Genomic DNA, 20,476 nt, shown 5'->3' on the forward strand with positions numbered 1-20,476 from the left:
GCCTGCTTCTCCCTCTCCCACTCCCTCTGCTTGTGTTCCCTTCTCCTGTTGTCTCTCTGTCAAATAAATAAAATCTTTTAAAAAATAAAATTTTAAAAATTAAAACCCTAAAAAAAAAATTAAAACCCTATTTTGTGATCTAGTAAATGGAATAAAATCAGTTATGATATAATTAGGAACCTCCGTAAGGCAACTTTCTCACACAAGTTCAAGTATTTTAAGTTCCATGTCTCTCAATGGAAGTTTCCAAATGTCACCTTTGTCTTCATTCCAGCCACTTACAGTCCCTTCTGATGCTAAGCATACAACTAGTCTAGCAGGACCCAAGCGTCGATCTGCCTATAAATATACCAGGATATCCTTCAGGAATCCAAATTTCTATGAAAATCCCTCAAATTAAAAAGATGACTCTATTTAGATCTGTGTTTTGTTATATTTACTCAATAGATATTTACTGAGAATCCTGTTGGTGCCAGGCATTGGATCTGCAGTCCAATCTCTTTTGAGACTTGAACACATGCCTTTATGACTCTTGGTGTGCTCACGCTGTGTGTATTCAGAGTTCTAACTCTCTTTCTTCTTCCCTCTTATTTAAACTCCAACTATGTAAGAAGAGCTCACCTGCCTACTTCCATTTAGATATGAATGACTGTGGAAGACATTGAGACATCCAAAAAGCAAGAATTTTTTCCCTGCAGACTTCCATGGCCACTTAGAACTTTGCGTTGTTAGCAAAGCAAGGTCTTCAGAAGCAAAAAATCCTCAGTGAGAGATTAGACAAGGAGAAAAGGGCAGCTTCTTGCTTCTAAGGAAGGAGTTTTACCCATGCAGTCCTATCCTATTTTTAAGAGAGTGTTGGTTAATGTAATATGAACCTGAAAACCGGATAGAGAAAAACATTAGAAAATAAAAAGGGAGGATTATGTGACTCATCTGTGGTACCAAGGGACAGGACACCAGATCTGAACAGATTAGACTATGTGCACATAAATACAACCAATGTGAAATTTTCCAAACATACCCTTTTGTCTCTCACTTTCCCTACTTCTTCACTTGTTTCTTCAGTGTCTGCAGCTTCAACTTTTATTCCCACACCAAACTGCTCTGATACAGACTCATTCAAAAACCACAAGTCATCTGTGGTGTCTGAAACAATGGCAGTACCTATATCCTAGTAGAAAAAAACAAATGTGAGTTTTTGTAGTCAGAGGCTTATCGGTGACATTGAACCAACAGAAATGAACCCAAAACTCTATCTTCACACACCTCCAAAGAACAGCTAGCCTTTCTTCGGCAGATATCTATTCATTCAACAGATATCTACTTGGCACCTACTACGTATGAACTAATGAGCGGATATAGGGAGCCTGGCAAGAAATTTTCTATTTTAACAGTAAATCGGGTATAACGCCTAAGAAACAGTACCGAAAGCTTAAAAGCTAAAGACTCACAGTTGCTCAACTAAACAGAATCCATTCCCTAAAATTTCCTTTCCAAAGGTGGCACTCTGAGAACCTAGAAAACAATTCTATTAATTGTAATATATTACTTCCTTTATGGTCAAACAATGTTTACTGAGGGATCCCTGGGTGGCTCAGTCAGTTAAGCATCCGACTCTGGATTTTGGCTCAGGGCATGATCTCAAGATCGTGAGACTGAGCCCCATGTCAGGTTCTGCACTCAGCACAGAGTCTGCTTGAGATCTCTCTCTCCCTCTCCCTCTGCTCACTTGCTCTCTCTAAATAAATAAATAAATAAAATCTTTAAAAAAATAATGTTTATTGAAATATAAGAAATACTGATGGTAACTAAAATCTCCTGTCCTGACTCTTTCTGAATTCCTAAATGACTTTAAATATGACTTTCTTTCACATCCGTCTATGGATATTTTATGACATGCTTTTCTACACTATTCCTAAGAGAAAACTTACTGTTTTGCCACTATTTTATATCCATTCATTTACTGAGCAAATACTCACTGAACTCCTATTACGTGTCAGATACTGTTCTAGGTACTAGGTAATAGAGTGATGAATAATGAGAAAGCCTTGGACTTACATTTCAGTAGGGGTAAAAAGGCAAGAGATACATAAACAAAATAGAATAACAGGTTTTCAAAGTGAGAAGTAAAAAAGAAGACTACAAGTAAGACAAAGGAACAGAACGTTTATGGTTTGAATTAGGGTATCACACCAGAAGTAATAAGAGTCGTTAAGAGTCTGGATAGGTTTTGGATAAAGAGCTAAAAACCTGAATGTGGCATATGACAGAGAAAGAAATTGATACCATCCCTTTAGATTTGTCTGGAAGGACTGGATAGAAGGGAGATTCATGAAAAAGGAAAGGCTGTACAGGAATGTTTAGAAAAAATTAAAAATAAAACCCAGAGCTCTGGTTTGAACACATTCAATGTCCAATCATCTAAGCGGAGGTGATGCGGCAGCTGAGCACAGAAGCTGGGCATTTAGAGAAGAGGTCAGGGCTGCAGATACAGATTTGAGCAGCAGACACACACAGATGGCACTGAGTGAGAATTCTTATAGAATGCAATGTGTGGTGAAGAGTAACCAAGAATGTTACTCTTTCAAAAACAAAACAGGGGCGCCTGGGTGACTCAGTCGTTGGGCGTCTGCCTTCAGCTTGGGTCATGATCCCAGAGTCCTGGGATCGAGTCCCGCATCCGGCTCCCTGCTCAGCAGGAAGCTTGCTCCTCCCTCTCCCACTCCCCCTGCTTGTGTTCCCTCTCTCGCTGTGTCTCTCTCTCTGTCAAATAAATAAATAAATAAAATCTTAAAAAAAAAAAAAAAAAAAAAACAGAAAGTTCCTCTTCCAATGTGATATTTACCTGATTTGTCTGTAAATCAGTCGAGCCATTACTTCTAGGTGTATAGTTGCTCCTCAGGTTTCCTAAAAACCACCAAGGCAGCCCAGCTACATCCCACTCCTCAAACCCAAGGTCCAGCTTAGATGTCTCATCTTGGGTTAAGTTTTTTATGAAGTCTTCATCTACAGTGGTCAAACGGAAAGGACAGTAACTATGTACATAACACTAAGAATCAAAACTCGCTTTGTAACACTTAGAATCTCTTTATAAGACAGGTCAAAAGAAATTTCTACAGCCAATATATTGAAAGAAACAGAAATCAAATATTACAGTCACAGAGCCTGGATCTCCTCTCAAATTCAGGCGTCATTCATTAACTAGTAATGATACTAGAAGCAGATGATCATTTATCAAGAAATCTAAACTCCGGGGCGCCTGGGTGGCTCAGTGGGTTAAGCCTCTACCTTTGGCTCAGGTCACGACCTCAGGGTCCTGGGATCGAGCCCCGCATCGGGCTCTCTGCTCAGCAGGGAGCCTGCTTCCCCCTCTCTCTCTGCCTGCCTCTCTGCCTACTTGTGATTTCTCTCCGTCAAATAAATAAATAAAATCTTTAAAAAAAAAAAAAAAAGAAATCTAAACTCTGAAAACACCCAAACAATGACACTGTTCTAGGAGGATTTCAAAATGGTTATTTAGCGCCATGTTAAACATTAAGGCCACGGCAATAACCAAAGAGAGACTTGCTCTAGTACATGACGCCTGATGGTGGCTTGATCCATGGACTGCAACAGTGGTAGCAGAGTGGCCGAACCTGAAGACAGAAGCAAGGAAGTCCAGACCGAATGGGCACTCACAAGGTTGTCAAGGCCATCTCACTGCTACATATTTAGGGATGTTTCTCACGAGTTCATGTTCGGATGGCTAACAACCATTATAAAACACCAATGTCCTTTCTGGATCAATGGGCTCTTTTGAGGTTATCTAAGATCTAGAAATACTGCAAACCCCAAACATAAGAAGGGGTCACATATTCCAAGTAAAAGATCTCGTGTTGTATATCCAAGTGACATTTGAGGTGGTTACTAACATAAATTTGTTGCTACCACAACATCCCATCATCCAATCTTTTTTTTGTTGTGCTCTCCTCTGTTCCTACGTTCTCACTCTCCTCTACCTCTTCCCGGTAGAAGAATGGCACCAGCCATTTCCATAGCAACCATGGGTGTTAAAATGTGTTGCGGTGCCCGTGCTTGAAAACTTGCAATAAATTGGTCCCTGTCAGAACAAAGGATTACCTTATCTACTTACAAATTATGTTGAACCCTGCCCATTAAGTTCAGGGGGAAATTTAGCTTTTTACTTACTTATTACCAGATAATCAAAACCCAAATTCCTGAGATGATGCCATATTAAAGTTATCCTCGTCTCTTCAAGCTCTCTAACATCCCGTTAGGGCAACAGAAATATCATTTCCACATGTACAAAGTCTGACCTTTCTACCTACACACTTTTCTGAAAATACTAAGCTCTTTATTCTCAAAATTTACAGCACAAACTACACACAGTCTCTTAAATTGGCTATTCTTACATTTCAAATAGCCTTTTGAGTAGCAAGTAACCAAAGACCTACATTTAAAGAAAAAATTACACACTTAATACCATACAGACAGGAATAGGCTCCCAGGTGACTAGGTGGCTCAAAATTCGGTTGTATGATAAATGGATTCAATTTTTAACATTTAAAACAATTAGAGCAGCATCACGTTCTGGGATGTTGCCAGAGGTCTAACCTGCCATTGCTCCAAGTATGAGCCAGTACCTAAACTAGAAACTATCATGTCATAAAAGGCTTGAATAATTTATGATTTTATACATCTGTACAGGAAACATTTTAGGGGATACTTTATTAAGCAGAGTTTGGGGAAAACTTTCAAAATACCAATTAACTCATTTAACCTGACCATAGCATATCCAGTACAGATGGCAAAGATCTGAGGACTATCATCCAAGGGCAAAGGAAGGACCTACTAAGCTCCTGAGGGCTCATTCTTGGCTCTGACAAACTATGTATACATCGTCTTTGCAAACTTCAAAACTCTACAAAAATTAGCCTTCACCTGAAGCAGATAAATCAAAATAAGAAGCCTAACCGGACTGAATATATACAAGTATGTCAAGATTTAAAAGGCCAAGGCAGCTGACTAGGTGGCAAAATTATTTATCTGTAGTGATCTTCTATTAGTATGTAGCCAAAGGACAGGTGTCACCCCCACCAGTTCACCGCAGTAAACACAGGTTGCTAAAAGAGCACTACCATCTTCAAAGTTAACAACAGTCACTAGGGTAAAGAAAAAGTTTTTGGAAAAGAATGAGAAGTAAGGATGAAATATGCCCCTCCTACTTCATATACAAAGAAAGTGCATTATTATTATTTTTTTTTTTGCATTATTATTTTTTGAGTTGTCTATAGAATGGTCTCAATTACAGCCAGTGCTAAATGTTGAATAAATCCCATTTCTAGAAGTCATCAACAAAAGGAAAAAAAAAAAAAAGAAAAAGTAAAAAATGTATAGCCTTAACCCAAAACTTACCTTCTCTAGAACTTCTGCATTTATGATGTGAGGTAGGCAGTGCAGGAATATTGCCTTCTTCCGTTCTTTTCCTGGAACTTTCTTCTGCACTTTGCTGGAAAAAAAAAGGGAAAGATGTCTGTCAGTGCTGTAAAAATGACTGAGACCCGGGGATGTAGCAGTTCCGTCCTGGCTCACCAGTCAGCGTGCGGCACAATGGGTTACGCACAAGAAAGAGATCTCTGGAGTTCGCAATAGTCATCAAATAAAGGCAACACCTCTCCTTAACTCACTGTGAGCAGCACTAAGAGAATCCCAAACCTAGGGGGATAAAAAATCTCTGCACAAAAGGCCAAAATCTACTGTTAAAAACAGGCTATCAATGAAAAGCCTCTAGACTACAAAATTAGGCATAATTCAGAAAACATGAGAAACCCTCAGCATATACCAAGATGATCATAAAGTTTTCCCAGGTCTGAAGAAGCTTTAAGAATGGCCTGACACGAACTTAATTGCAAAAAGCCTGCTAAAATCTAATAAAGCAGTTTTCTCAAACACCTATATATGGACACCATCACACACACAGGCATACACAAACCCCAAAGAAAATGCAACTGGAGGAACTGAAGATCAGAAGTGCTACATCCCAAAGAAAAATTCAGAGACTGGAACTCTGTTATGGGCAGAACAGAGAAGTTTCACTCTGTCCCTGGTCTGTGAACTCCCAAGAACCTTTCTTATTAAATTCTTACCACATTCAGAGAAAGGTCTTGGGAGTCCAAGATCCATAGGTACAGAGAAGGGGCCACTCTGTACAACAAAAGAAGTCACCGTGTGGTGATTTTACCTTCAGTTGGTCTTGACTTGGAATATCCATACTGTGATCCTGTGCGAGAGCGAGAGTCTGAGCAGCATCTGGATAGCAAGTAAAACAAAAGGAAAACCTTCCCTGGTAATAACCATTCTTTCCACATAAAAAGGACCTCAGCAAACAACCCTGGAGCCAGGTTTGCTCCCTAAAGATGTACTTCTCCATGTTGGCTGGGCAAAGCTCTCATCCAAAAGGGAAAAATCAAAACTGATAAAAATGGCAAAGACCAAGACAGGCTTTGTTCAAAATGTATCACCAAAATGTAATCTGGGAGAAAATGAAAAATAACTAAAAAATGTTCATGGCAAACTTTCAAATTTTTATATAAAAGTGATTCCAACCAAGAAATAATGGAGTATTTTTTATTATCTCTTCCCACAGATGTTTATTATCAAATCTGCCTAACTTGTAAACAACAGCAAAAAAGTTTGGTCTTTAATTTTTACTTTCAACTGTTAAAGTTATACGGGGTTAAGAAATCTGAAAACCTGGAATTTTCCTCACTTGCTTCGTAACACAATAGCACCTCATGCAAACTTACATTCTAAAGGGTCAGTGATGATTTCCTTTACATGAATTCCCATTACATGAATATGCAGTAGTTTTTTTAATTAACAAGTTTTACTTTAAAAAAAAGTTTTATTTTTCCCAGTTACTATAAACATTTCCTAAGAAAGAAAGGAGAGCAGATAAAGTTTTTCTCAAAGCCAGTGAAAAGCAAAAAAAACAATAAACTGAGAGAAATTCTCAGATAGTCTGAGAGAAATGTATTTCGAGGACTTGGAAATTTTTCAAGCAGAACAGAAGATGAAAACTCAGCTACAGGAAAACGACAAACTGCAGAGAATTTAGTAACCTAGACCGCTCATTATATGAGGTTATATGTAACTGAAATGTTCCCAAGTAAGTCTACCAAGGTTTGGGTTCATTAGCTACTATCAGGTCCAGAGATAAGACATTTATGGAGAAGTTCATCCTCACGTCATAGAGACTGCCAGGGAAAGAATATGGATCCTCCAAGTGGTTTGATAATTCAGTTAGTTTGCACAAAGCAAACAATTTCAGAACTATAATCCTAAAGAGCGTGATTTCTACAAGCATTTTTATAGGTCAACGGAGAATACTCAGAAGTTCAAGAGACAGCATTTTCTGACCCCAGTGGTCTTCAAAGATCAAATAACGAGACAATGCAGATAAAGCATTTCTTTACTAAAGCAACTTGATACCGTCATTTATAGTTCTAACGCCTTCCTGTTATCTTCCTCAGGTTAAAACATTTAGAAGCAGGGCGCCTGCGTGGCTCAGTCCGTTGGGCATCTGCCTTCGACTAAGGTCATGATCACAAGGTCCTGGGACTGAGCCCTAAGTCAGGCCCCCTGCTCAGTGGAGAATCTGCTTCTCCCTCTTCTCCTGCCCCTCCCCCCAACTAGTGAGTGCTCTCTCGCTCTCTCTCAAACGCCCTCTCTCAAATAAATAAGATCTTTTAAAAAATAAATGAAAATTTATAAGCAAAAAGAAATTACCTGGGAAAACTACAACGTACAAAGGAATTTTAAAATAAATAAAGCCTGTCATTTATTTGTCATTTTGTTGGTATACATGTGGAGATTTGGACAAATGCCTCATAAAAGAACCACCTCTAAACAATGACATTTTCTCAACCATCAAAATAAAAGGTTTAACCCACTTGCAAAGGTGTACAACAGGTGATATAAAAAAACATTTTTCTCAATTGTCCTTTTAAATAAAACACAAGCAACCCAATTCATTCAGATCAACAGCGATAACCAACCACAAGCACCAAAGCAAGGGCAAGTCAAGAGCAGACAATCAAAAGTACTTTGGGGCAATATTCTGGTTTTGAACATCGTACTATGGTTATACAAGATATTAGTTATCATTTGGGGAATCCGGGTAAAGAATATTTAGAACCCTTTATTATACTTTTATTACTTTTTTCTAACTAAAATCATTTCAAAGTGACAAGAACAAACAAAATCTTTTAAACATTTCATGTTCAGAGAGAAATGTGTTAAGAAAAATTAATTGGGGCAAACTCTGTTATGACATCAATGTCTGGCACAATGAAAAGCCCAAGAACCAGTCAGTCAGAAATATCCATTCTACCAATTATCAGTGGCACCTAATCTTGGACAAATCATTTATTCTTTTAAGAGCAAAAATCAAAGGGGTGCCTGGGTGGCTCAATCGTTAAGCATCTGTCTTGGGCTCAGGTCATAATTCCAAGGTCCTAGAATCGAGCCCCGCATAGGGCTCCCTGCTTGGCAGGGAAACCTGCTTCTCCCTCTCCCACTCCCCCTGCCTGTGTTATCCTCTCTCGCTGTGTCTCTCTCTGTCAAACAAATAAATAAAATCGGGACATCTGGGTGGCTCAGTTGTTAAGCAACTGCCTTCGGCTCGGTTCATGATCCCAGGGTCCTGGGATTGAGTCCCACATCGGGCTCAGTGGGGAGCCTGCTTCTCCCTCTCCCACTCCTCCTGCTTGTGTTCCCTCTCTCGCTGTGTCTCTTTCTGGCAAATAAATAAATAAAATCTTTTAAAAATAAATAAATAAAATAAAACCTTTTTTTTTTTTAAAGCACAAATCAAAAACACAAACAAACAAAATAAAAAACCCCTCTGTTTCATCATCTCCAGACCTTCCTCACAGGGTTGTTGTGAGGATCAACTGAAATATTATCTAAATGTTCATTTTAATAGATGGCATGTTAAATGCTCCAAGTGCAAGAGAAAGAGAGAGGAAAAGTGAGAATTAGACCCACTTAAGTTATCCAGAGAACAATCAGAAAACAAATTCTACTGAAAGAGTAGATCAGCAAATATAAAATCCTCTGTGTAGGTCAAGCCTGCAGTGAACATCCCAGGAAAGCCCTACTATTTCACAAGTGACTGAATTTCAATAAAGCGCTATATTATTTGCAAGGCCTTCCCTCTCAACAGAAATTTACAGCTGGGTGAAGTGGGCAAATGGCTCAATGAAGACAACAGGCTCCAAAATTCAATGCAAGTTCAAAGACACATTTCACTACGAAAGCAGTCTCTCTGCTCTCACGTTAAATCATAAATCTTTATTAGGAATGGATTCTTTTCAATTATTTGTTTCACTAAACTACTGTAAGATAACCAATCTAAAAGAATCACAAACTTGGCTTTCTTTAAAGGATAAGGTTACCTAAAATCTAATTTGAAACTCACAAAAGGGCTTCACAGAGAAATGGGGGGGAAAAAGTTTCATTATTTGGAAAGGAGTAACAAATAGGGTTACATTTCAGTTATATCCAGTTTTCACTGATCTCTAACACACTACACTTCAGACCCCAGAGCAGTCCGCTTCTTGCACATACGGAATAAATTAAACCCAGAGGACAGTATTTAAAAGATACAGAATTGGGGTGCCTGGGTGGCTCAGTGAGTTAAGGCCTCTGCCTTTGGCTCAGGTCATGATCCCAGGGTCCAGGGATCGAGCCCCACATCAGGCTCTCTGCTAGGCAGGGACCCTGCTTCCCTTCCTCTCTCTCTGCCTGTCTCTCTGCCTACTTGTGATCTCTCTTTCTGTCAAATAAATAAATAAAACCTTTAAAAGATATGGAATCAAGCAAAGGGTATCAGACAAATTGGCATTCATATAACAGAAAGCTAAAACCATTAGGTGAAAGGTTCCTGGGGCCCCCTGATAACAGATGGGTCAGAGTCACAGCACGTGGGCCCACGGAATCAACATCACTGAAAGAGGGACAAGTCGACCTTTACACGGCTCAGATGTGATGCAAAAGATGTACAAAGCACCACCTATGAATTCTCAGCAAAAAATTTAAACTTGAAACTATTTGAGCGTTACTAGTTTAACGGAAATAAAAGAAACAGACAAACACATTAAACGACATCACAAGGATACAATCTTGCAACCTCTAGAATGTGGGAAATTCTATAGGACAAATGATCCATTTCTTCAACAAATAAATGACATAAAAATAAAAGGAGGATTGTTTTATAAAGATACTTACAGGCATATCAACCAAACGCAATGTGTGGACTTGGTCTGGATCTTGATTTCAACAAGCCAAATGTAAAAGGCCTTTCTGGGATAACTGGGGGTAAACTATACACATACTGGCTACCGGATAATATTATGGAGTTATTATTTATTTTATTATTAATAAAATTTCTTGGGTGTTAGAATGACACTGCAGTTCTGTTTAAAGGAAAATAGTCCTTATCTGTTCGAGATTTTAAAAGTATATCCAGATGGAAAAAATAAATAAAATTAAGAAAAAAAATGTCCATATGAAGCAAACGTGGCAAAATGTTAACAACTACTAAGTCTAAGAGATGGGCATTACACTACTCTATTTAGTATATTTGAAATTTTCCACAATGAAGTTAACATCCTAATAACATTCTGTATGACAGGTGTCCCTCCCAATCATGCCAACACAGCATTTCATTTCCATCTTAATCCTCCTTGTTTTCCCATCATTTGCCCCCTTGAGCTCAAAGCTGTGATACAGGTTGAAGAAAGAGGATGTGACGTACCTGTAGTAGCAGAGGCTAAAGTGATAAGATTCTTTCTTAGCATATCATAGAGAGGGCTGTCAGAGACAAAAAAAAAAAACAACACACAAAAACAAAAACTTAATAACCCCATGGTTTTCCATTAAAATGTTACATGTCTATTTGGTACATGATCTTTCAACTTTCTCTGTGACACATGGAGAAGCAGAATGTTTTCCCCAGAATAGATTTGTTTGTAATTATTTAAATGTCAAGATACTCATGTCCAAGTGCTTGTGTTACTCTGCCCCATTAAGACACTAATTAATTTACATTTTATTTAATTAGCTAACAGTAACACAAGATTTCCTTTGGAGACCATTCCTTCCCACGAGGAATTAAGTTTTACAATTTTAATTGGGGAAGGGGTGGAAGGAAGTCTAACCACAGTAAGACAAAAGGGGCGCAGAAGACACAGTCACCACAAAGCTATAGAAAGAAAACAATGGCTTCTTAATTACTAATCAGCTTTTCACTCTGTAACAACCATACACGGCCCCATGTAGCTGGAGAAAGTTGCACAACAGGTCAGAGAAGTTCTACTGTGATTCTTATGAAGCCCATCTTCGACCTCAAACTGGCCAGTGATGCTACATTTCGCTCATCAGCTCAGTCTTCCTCTCTGTAATAGCTGCTTCACAAAATTCTAACCTAGCCACACCAAGCTCCTCCTACCCAGGCCTTTGCAATCTGCCAGTTCTCCAACCCTCTCCCAGAGCACTCCCACTCCTCACTCATCCCGCAGCTCTCTGCTCAAACAGCACTTCCTCAAGGAACCGTACGTACCCCGGCCAATAAGACCCTAAATCCCACTGCAACGCAGCTTCATGTACCTCTTGTCTCTAACACTCACAGCATAATTTACTACGTGCGGTGTAATAACCTGATGAAGACGGGGAAGAGCATCAACTGTCTCACCGCTCCTTAAACTCCATAGAATCTGAGATCACTGTTCACGAACACGTTCTCAGAGCCTCATAGGAGACCCTTAAATATTGACTGACTAAAGGGATAAATAACCACTAATATCCTATGGAGACTGAGTTGTTAGAAGCACCCAAAAAGATAAACAAATCTTCAACCTCCTTACCTTGGATCTTTCACGGAGAAGCTCTGACGTCCTAGCAGTTCTCCTAAAAGATCTCCGCCACAATACACCATATGCTGCTCCCGCTGATCATAAAGCTTCTTCACCATTATGTACTGGCCGAGATAATGCATGACCTGCAGGGCAATATAACCACAGGAAGAGGTCTGTCCAGATGCTCCAAACACAAGTTAATTATGAGAAGGGAAGGTACATTAGTTTGTTAGAAAAAGAGAAACCATGTATGAGCATGACTGTCAGTGCTTGTGTGAAGAGTCCTATGACAAGTCCCCAACTACTAGGTTCAGCCTAGTAGTTGGACATGCTGGACATCATGCTGGACATCAAGAGACTTATTTTTTAAAACAGAAATGCAGCAGTCTGACAGTGAGAAAGAGTACTGAATTTACCTAGTATCCCCCTAAAAATTTTCTCACGAGTCCAAATAAAGAGGCCTATTCCATGACTAGAATAAATTTTATATGTGCCTGGGCCATAAAAATATATTCCAAGTCCAGGGACACATAACTATAAGATGTTTTTGATGCATATTCATTTAATTCTTTTGTGGCAAATGAAGTACAATGGTTACTAAGCCATCAGCACTGTAAGTGCATAAAACACAGAATCTAGTGCCTATCAAATAAAAATTTAGTCTCTCTGGCTTTTTTCACAGAGTTCACAAAAATGGAAGGAACTCAGACAAGATCATGATTCAAAAGTTTTAAGTGATCTATTTTTTCCTAATGTTTTCTCCATGCAGATTTTTTTAAACTACTTAATAATTAAGTTCACTTAATGACAGTAAGAACTTTGCTGTCAGAGACCACATGCAAACCAAAGCGGCTAGCTGTATCTTAAGGCCCCAACTTCTCAGGAATTATTAGATACCTGCACAGAAGATGTTTCCAACACTGTCCCCATTATATTGGTACAATAATGCTCCTAAGCTCCCTTCTATACCAAGCAACATTTCGCCCCAGATAATCAAATACCTAGGGGGAAGTAAGACAGGGAAGAACAACCACTAGAAGAAAAAGGAGGAAGTTTTATATTTTATCTGTCCAACTTCCGGAAGAAATAAATCCAAAATAAGATCTTCTAAGACAATATAGATCATCTACCCTATAAATGTGTACATAATTGTCTGCAGCCACTGCCACACCATCACCCCTCTAACTCCCAGAGCTCCAGCTGAAGGAGAAGGGGGAGAAGGTAAGACCTCTACACTATGGCTTGCACAAAGCAGGCCACTCGAATATCAACTGGTGGTAAAGCTCTGAAGAAGTGACTGACTATAAAAAGCCACTTGCAAGAGTGTGCCCTCTTCTGGAGGGGTAAAGAAACCTCATCGTTATAGTCCTGGTACTGCTGCACCTATGAAATCGGACACTATTGCAAGTCCACTGAACTGATCTGCAAGCTTCCATTCCAGCATCTGGTGCGAAAAAGTGCTCAGGGGTACCTGGCGGGCTCAGTCAGTAAAGCATGCAACCCTGATCTCAGGGCTGTGAGCTCAAGCCCCACATTAGATGTAGAGATCACTTAAAAATAAAATCTTAAAAAATAATAAAATAAGGGGCGCCTGGGTGGCTCAGTGGGTTAAGCCTCTGCCTTCAGCTCGGGTCATGATCTCAGCATCCTGGGATTGAGCCCCGCATCAGGCTCTCTGCTCAGTGGGGAGCCTGCTTCCCTCTCTCTCTGCCTGCCTCTCTGCCTACTTGTGATCTCTCTGTCAAATAAGTAAATCTTTAATAATAATAATAATAATAGTTATAAAATAAAATAAATGCATTAAGCTAAAACACATAAATAAAACATTAATAATGAATACAAAATTATTACTCTCATTATACCATACTCCCTCAATGCACATACTGAGAACAAATATTTAAAAATAAAAAATTAGGGACTCCTGGGTGGCTCAGTCGATTGAGTCGCTGCCTTCAGCTCAGGTCATGATCCCAGGGTCATGGGATCGAATCCTGTATCAGGCTCCTTGTCCACCAGGGAGCCTGCTTCTCTCTCTGCCTCTGCCTGCCACTCTGCCTGCTTGTGCTCTCTCTCTCTGACAAATAAATAAATAAAATGTTTTTAAAAATAATAATAATAAAATCTTAAAAATAAATTAAAAATAAAAAAGTAGGAAATTCCTCTTTATGCACCAGGTAAGGTCAAAATTCATAATAGAGAGCTTCATATAAACTGACTCTTTGCAATTTTTTCCCCAGTAAAATATTCTTTCTGACCAATATGTACTTAATTTCTTCTTAACCCAGGAAACCTCTACCACATGACTGAAGGAGATAGCATAATTCATTGTAACAACTTTACTGATATAAAATTCCATACATCAGGGCATCTGGGTGGCTCAGTCAGGTAAGTCAGTTAAGTACTGACTTGTGGTTTTTGGCTCAGGTCACAATCTTATGGGGGTCATGAGATCATCGAGCCTCACACCAGGTCCCACACTTAGTACAGAGGCTGCTTGAAAATTCTCTCCCTCTGTCCCTCCCCCAACGCATATGCCCCTGCACTCTTTCTCCCAAATAATTTTTTTTTTTAAATTCATACTTTGGGACGCCTGGGTGGGTCAATCAGTTGGGTGTCTGCCTTTGGTCATGATCCCAGGGTCCCGGGTTTGAGTCCCACATGGGGCTCCTTGCTCTGCGGGGAGCCTGCTTCTCCCTCTGCCTGCTGCTCCCCCTGCTTGTGCGCGCTCTCTCTCTCTCTCTCTCTGACAAATAAGTAAATAAATAAAATCTTTAATAAAAAAAAGATAAAAAATAAAAATCCGGGGTGCCTGGGTGACTCAGTGGGTTAAAGCCTCTGCCTTCGGCGCGGGTCATGATCCCGGGATCCTGGGATCGAGCCCCGCATCGGACTCTGCTCAGCGGGGAGCCTGCTTCCTCCTCTCTCTCTCTCTCTCTCTCTCTGCCTGCCTCTCTGCCTACTTGTGATCTCTGTCTGTCAAATAAATAAATAATAAAAAAATCTCCAAAAAAATTTAATTAAAAAAATAAATAAATAAAAATAAAATAAAATAAAAATCCATACTTCAATAATAGTTTCAGAATTCTAAAGATACAATCCAAAATGATGTACTTAATTTAAAATGATAAAGTAAATATGAATATTCTAGAAAATCTAAAATGATCCCAATTTGTTTCCTTGAAAGATATAATGGCTCAGGAGTGCAGTGTTCCTTAAGTTTTTCAGAAAATTAAAAAAAAAAAAAAAGAAAGCCTGATAATTTTGTTTCTTCCCATTAGAAAGGGTTAGATTTTTATCCTACTAAATGCGAGCAGTTCAGAGAGATTAACATTTTAATATTGAGTCTTTCCCACTTAAGGAATTCAATTTGGTTTTGTTAAAAAACAAAACAAAACAAAAAACCTTTAGATGCTAAATAAGTTATTTAAATGCATAAGTGTTTAAAATAACTCACAGTGCTCGGAAGAGTATCTGACACATTTATAATGAAAAACTACTGCATTTAATTCCTGCCTGGCAGTACATCCTATAAATCATCGACAGTGTCATTTTTTAATCTTGTACACGCTTTGCATTTTAACTCGGAGATCAATGAATTCACGGTTAATTTTATGTTTGGCTGACAACATACTTCAAAAGGAAATTTAAAGGAAATATGAAGTTCAGTTTAGCTCAGTAGTCTTTAAAACAAGCAAAAGTTGCCCTTCTAGTACTTCAGGAAGAGAATTTCCTTTCTTGGGCCTCATGTCAGAACTATATATTCATCAGCTACTACTTTTTTTCTTTTCATCAGCGTTTACTTCTCAGCTGTTCTTATAACTGAGAATTCTCGGGGCGCCTGGGTGGTTCAGTGGGTTAAAGCCTCTGCCTTCAGCTCAGGTCATGATCCCAGGGTCCTGGGATCAAGCCCCGCATCAAGCCTCCCATCAAGCCCCGCATCGAGCCCCGAGCCCCGAGCCCCGCATCAGCGGGGAGGCTGCTTCCTCCTCTCTCTCTCTCTCTCTCTCTGCCTGCCTCTCTGCCTACTTGTGATCTGTCAAATAAATAAATAAAATCTTAAAAAAAAAACAAAAACAAAAACTGAGAATTATCTTTGACAGCTTACCTCTTTAACAGTGAACATTTCTCCTTGTGCACCTGCTGCCTGCAAAATCTTCAAAAGTGGCTGTTTTGGTCGTACCTGATAGAAACATTAAAAAAAAACCTGTTATTTATATTCCAACTAGCTTGGTTTCTCAAACCCTAGGGAACAAAAAAAGCTCCTTAAATATATATATTTTTTAACAAACCCTGGTAGATACTTACCATCTAATAACATACAATCTTCCAATACCTACAATAATAGCAGATAATCGGACTACTACCTGTTACCTCTCTGAAAAAATGACATTTTCAAAAGACAACACATTCACACCTACTAAGACGGCCAAAATAAAAGAAAAAAGGAGACAAAAATAAACATTGGCAAGGGTGTGGAGTACCTGGAACCCTCGTGCACTGCTGGTGGGAAGATAAAATAGTTCAGCTACTATGGAAAATAGTTTGGCAGTTTCTCAGAAAGTTAAACACAAAATTATCATATGACACAGCAGTTCCCCTCCTAGGTATATAGCCCAAAGAACTGAAAGTAGAACTCAAACAAGTATTTGTACACCAGTGTTCCCAGGAACATGATTCACAATACCCAAAAGATGGAACAACCCAAACAGCGCCAACAGGTGAGCAGATAAACCAGATGTGGTGTAAACACACAAGGGATAGTGACTTTGACATCTCTTGACTCTGACTGTGGAGTCTGTCTTTAACCACACAATTTTATCTTTAAAATTTTTATGGTCAAATTTGTCTCTCTCTTCGTCTTACAGCCTCTTTGGTTTTGTCTTATTTAAGGCCCCTCTCATCCTGAAGTTTCACAAGCATTTCCTAAATTTTCCTCTAATATTATTTCACTTTTTACATTTAAATCTTCATCTATCTGGAATTTGTTTTTGTACAAAGTTTGAGGTCTTCATTTGTTTTCTTCCAGAGATGGACAATTATATCAAAACCATCTATTATATAAGCCACATTTTCCCCCAACAAATCCAAATTCTACCTTCATCATACACTAAGGTACACAATACTATATATATTTTGCAATGTTTATGAAGACAAGTGACAAAATTATGTATTTTTATATGTTAGAGGAAAAGAACTGAAACAAGACACACCTAATTAATAATAGTGTTGTCTTAGGGGGAGGGGATTTTGGGCAAAGAAGGGAAGAGACGGTCAAGGAATCTCTATAGATAAATACTTTGTAAGTAAACACATTATAAAATTGAATTTTATAAGAATACATTTGCTATATTTACAATTTAAAATTAATTTTTAAAGAAAACAAGCTTGTTAAAATGAAGCGAGAGAGATGGAAAACAAACAGGTAACTTGGCCCCAAATTCTCCACTAGCCACCCATACCCTAAAACATAAATTTTCAAAATGTACTGTATTTTAAGCAATGTGTAACCTCCACATCTTTATTTAACCAATTCAAATTTTGAGCAGTGAAACTATTTATTAGTTTCCCTAATGCGGCATTTAAAAATAATCCTTCCTGCTCTACATAAAATCCTAGTCAGTAAAGTTACCTGCGTGCTCCAACTCAATTCTTTAAAAGCTTACAGAAAACTAGGAATGCCTAAAAATGATTTACCTGATTGGTCTGTTCTGGAGAGATCCTGCAAGCACTGTCAGAAGTTGAACACTGGGTAGAGGTGGAAAGTGATGTCATTTTGGCAGTGAAGAAATTGCCGTCTGCTGATAAATCTACAAGGAAAAAAAAATTATGAAATCTCTTCTAAAGCAGAAAATTCTCACTTTAAGATTTACAAAACAGCGGCCAGCAGAAGGTTAAAAAAAAAAAAGACACGTGTATCAGAGGACCCTACACAAATGGTTCTTGATACTCTTCTGACCCCTTTCTAAATTCAGATCCTCCAAAAAACTGAAGAGCTTAATTAAGAGTCAGAGCCATCTATGCTTCCCTCAGGTGAAGCCTGAAACAGAAACAGGTTCAGGCATGCTCCAACCTCCACAGTGATGATAATGAGTAAACTGCTTTAGCCGAAAGTCAAATTTACAATCATTACCTCCCCAACGGGTATCAGGGTTGCAGTAACTCCTCCCCTCTTAACAGTGCTCAAGAGCACCCCCTGGAAGACAAGAGATCATAGAGCAGGGGGAATTGCCAAGATTAAGTAATAGATTTATGATTCCAAGGGCACATCAAGAAAAACCTCTGCAACATGTTGAAACATGTCTTGGCAAGCAATGGCAAGAAAGTGAGAGTCAAATTACTCAGTATCAGTTAAGGCAGTTAGTTTTTAATACCTGCCAAACCCAAAGAGTATAGCAACTAAATACCTATAAAATGGGTTAAGCCAAGGTGGGCACATAACGCGTGCCAAACCTAAAGAGGATAGCGATACCTACAAGATGGGTTAAGCCAAGGTGGACATTTATCATCAAGGAAAGCTGTAACATGAAATGAAATAGAGTAAGGTTTAGTTAAAATTTTTCAACTTCTACCATCTCTCCTTTAAAACGAAAAATTTTTTTAAGAAGGAAAATAAATTTTTAAATAAACTTGTTAAAGTTTACCATCAGGTCTTTTTCTAGTAAAAAGGTGATAAATGATCAGTGAAATTTATGATAACAAGCCACATCAGGGAAAAGGTGAAAGGGGCCTGGAAAAACTGACAAATAGTCTGGATAAAACTAACAAGATGCCTCAATCTTCTGAGAATACCTACTGACTCTAACACAATTCAAATTCCTCCCTCCCCCATCGGCTTCCCTTGCCACAAAATAGGAAGTCAAATAGGATACAGGCATAATTTACAATTTTAAAGCAGCTAGCTTTTAATTAGCATTTCAAACCTTATACCTAAAACACCAGTCCAGACCTCCCCAAACCTGCCAGTCCCGCAGTCTTCCCCACCTCAGCAATCAACAACTCCATCCTTCCAGCTACTCAGGTCAACGACCTTGAAGCCATCCCTGATCCCGTTTTCTTTCACATTCCACACCAAGCTGTTATCTTCAAAATATATCCAAACTCTAGCCATTTCTCACCACTTCCACTATTACTGCACTAATCCAAACCACCTACCTCTCAACTACACTACCCTCCTAAGGTTTTCTTGCTCCTACCCTTGCCCCTCGAGCTCCTAACCTCCTCCTTTGGTCTACTCAAATGTCAGTTTACCGAGGAGGCCTTCCGTGACTACCCATTTTTAAAACTGCAGCTCCCAACCCCCAGTATTCCCTATCTCCTTCCCTGCAGGAGGGAAGGAGATTATTTTTCTGCATCGTCCTTATTACCAACATACTATACGCTCTAATTCCTTATCATGTAAAACAGAAGCAGCAAGTGGGCAGAGATTTGTATTTATTCATTAATCAGTCCCTGGTGCCGAAACTGACAATTACATACATGTTACTGTAGAGTAACATGATGGACACAAGTATCAGTAACAGTGTGGATGCTGGGTTCCTGGCTGGCTTAGTGGGCGGAGCATGCAACTTTTGATCTCAGGACTGTAGCCCCACGTTCAGTCTGCACTTAACCAAAAATAAAATCTTAAAAATAAAGAAATAACAGCGTGGATGGTTTCCAAAAATGGTCCTCAATGAACGCATCTCCCAAGTAGCTCTGTGACATTTATCAACAGAATACAGCGGAAGGGATAATGTGCCAATTCCAAGCCTGGCGGCTACATTTTTTGTGCTCTTGGAGACCGGTAAAATCTGACTGCTTTACTAGAGACCAAATAAAAGGGCCATGTGGGGAGGATTAGTTGTCCAGCTGATCACAGCCTTCTAGCCACTCCCTCCAAAGCACCACATACAACAGGACATTCCAACAGCAGCTATCGCCTGACCAGAGCTGCATGACAGACAAGAACCATCCAACTAAGCCCACAAAATCATAGGAATAAATCAAATGGCTGTTATTTTAACTAAGTTGTTGGGTGGTTTATGACACAGCGCTAGATAATCAAAACAAAAGGCGCAGACTCAGTACCAGGCACACATATTAACCCATTTAATACTTAAATAATCCTATGACGTAGGTAACAGAATTATTACTATTATTTATAGTATAATAATTACTTATAGTATAATTATTATTAGAAGACTATAATAAACATTATTCTTTGTTTTACATCTAAGGCAAGAGAAGCATAGAGATGTTATTTGCCCAAGATAATACAATTCAGTGAGTTGCTGGAGTCAAGATTTCAAACTCAATAGTTCTGAAGTCCCCACTTAGTAATATTTTTTTGCCCCTTAGACCTCAATATACAGAATTAATCATAATCCTTTTTTTCAAGAGACTCTCATTGTTTATCAGCACGTGGCCCACTTTTCCTTTATTCTTCCTGATGCAATAAACATCCACAAAGCAGTACTCCTGACAACCACCTACATTTAACTGTAATATCCTTCCCTAGCACATTCCCCTGCCTCTCCCCAACAATCATCCTTATCATGTTTTGATTTTCTTTCCTTCCT

General features: G+C 38.9%; 1 protein-coding gene across 4 annotated transcripts in view; it reads right to left on the reverse strand.

Moving 5' to 3' along the window:
- MDM4 (MDM4 regulator of p53) overlaps positions 1-20,476 on the reverse strand; it is a 41,135-nt gene that overhangs the window by 5,077 nt on the left and 15,582 nt on the right. The window contains exons 2-9 of one of the 4 annotated variants that reach the window (XR_013968018.1): positions 17,613-17,725; positions 16,024-16,098; positions 11,928-12,061; positions 10,820-10,875; positions 6,242-6,280; positions 5,416-5,509; positions 2,846-3,006; positions 1,022-1,171 (exon numbers count right to left, since the gene is read on the reverse strand). Coding sequence is in view for 2 of the 4 variants with exons in the window: in XM_080824369.1 (XP_080680495.1) it covers positions 1,022-1,171; positions 2,846-3,006; positions 5,416-5,533; positions 6,242-6,309; positions 10,820-10,875; positions 11,928-12,061; positions 16,024-16,098; positions 17,613-17,690 (840 nt within the window). In the remaining 2 variants the exon portion in view is untranslated. Of the gene's footprint in view, positions 1-1,021; positions 1,172-2,845; positions 3,007-5,415; positions 5,534-6,241; positions 6,310-10,819; positions 10,876-11,927; positions 12,062-16,023; positions 16,099-17,612; positions 17,726-20,476 lie in introns of those variants that run through there. The other 3 variants (XM_080824368.1, XM_080824369.1, XR_013968017.1) reach the window with 3 other exon arrangements.

The sequence above is a fragment of the Martes martes genome (assembly GCF_963455335.1).
Source record: "Martes martes genome assembly, chromosome: 15".
Classification (NCBI taxonomy): Eukaryota; Metazoa; Chordata; class Mammalia; order Carnivora; family Mustelidae; genus Martes; species Martes martes.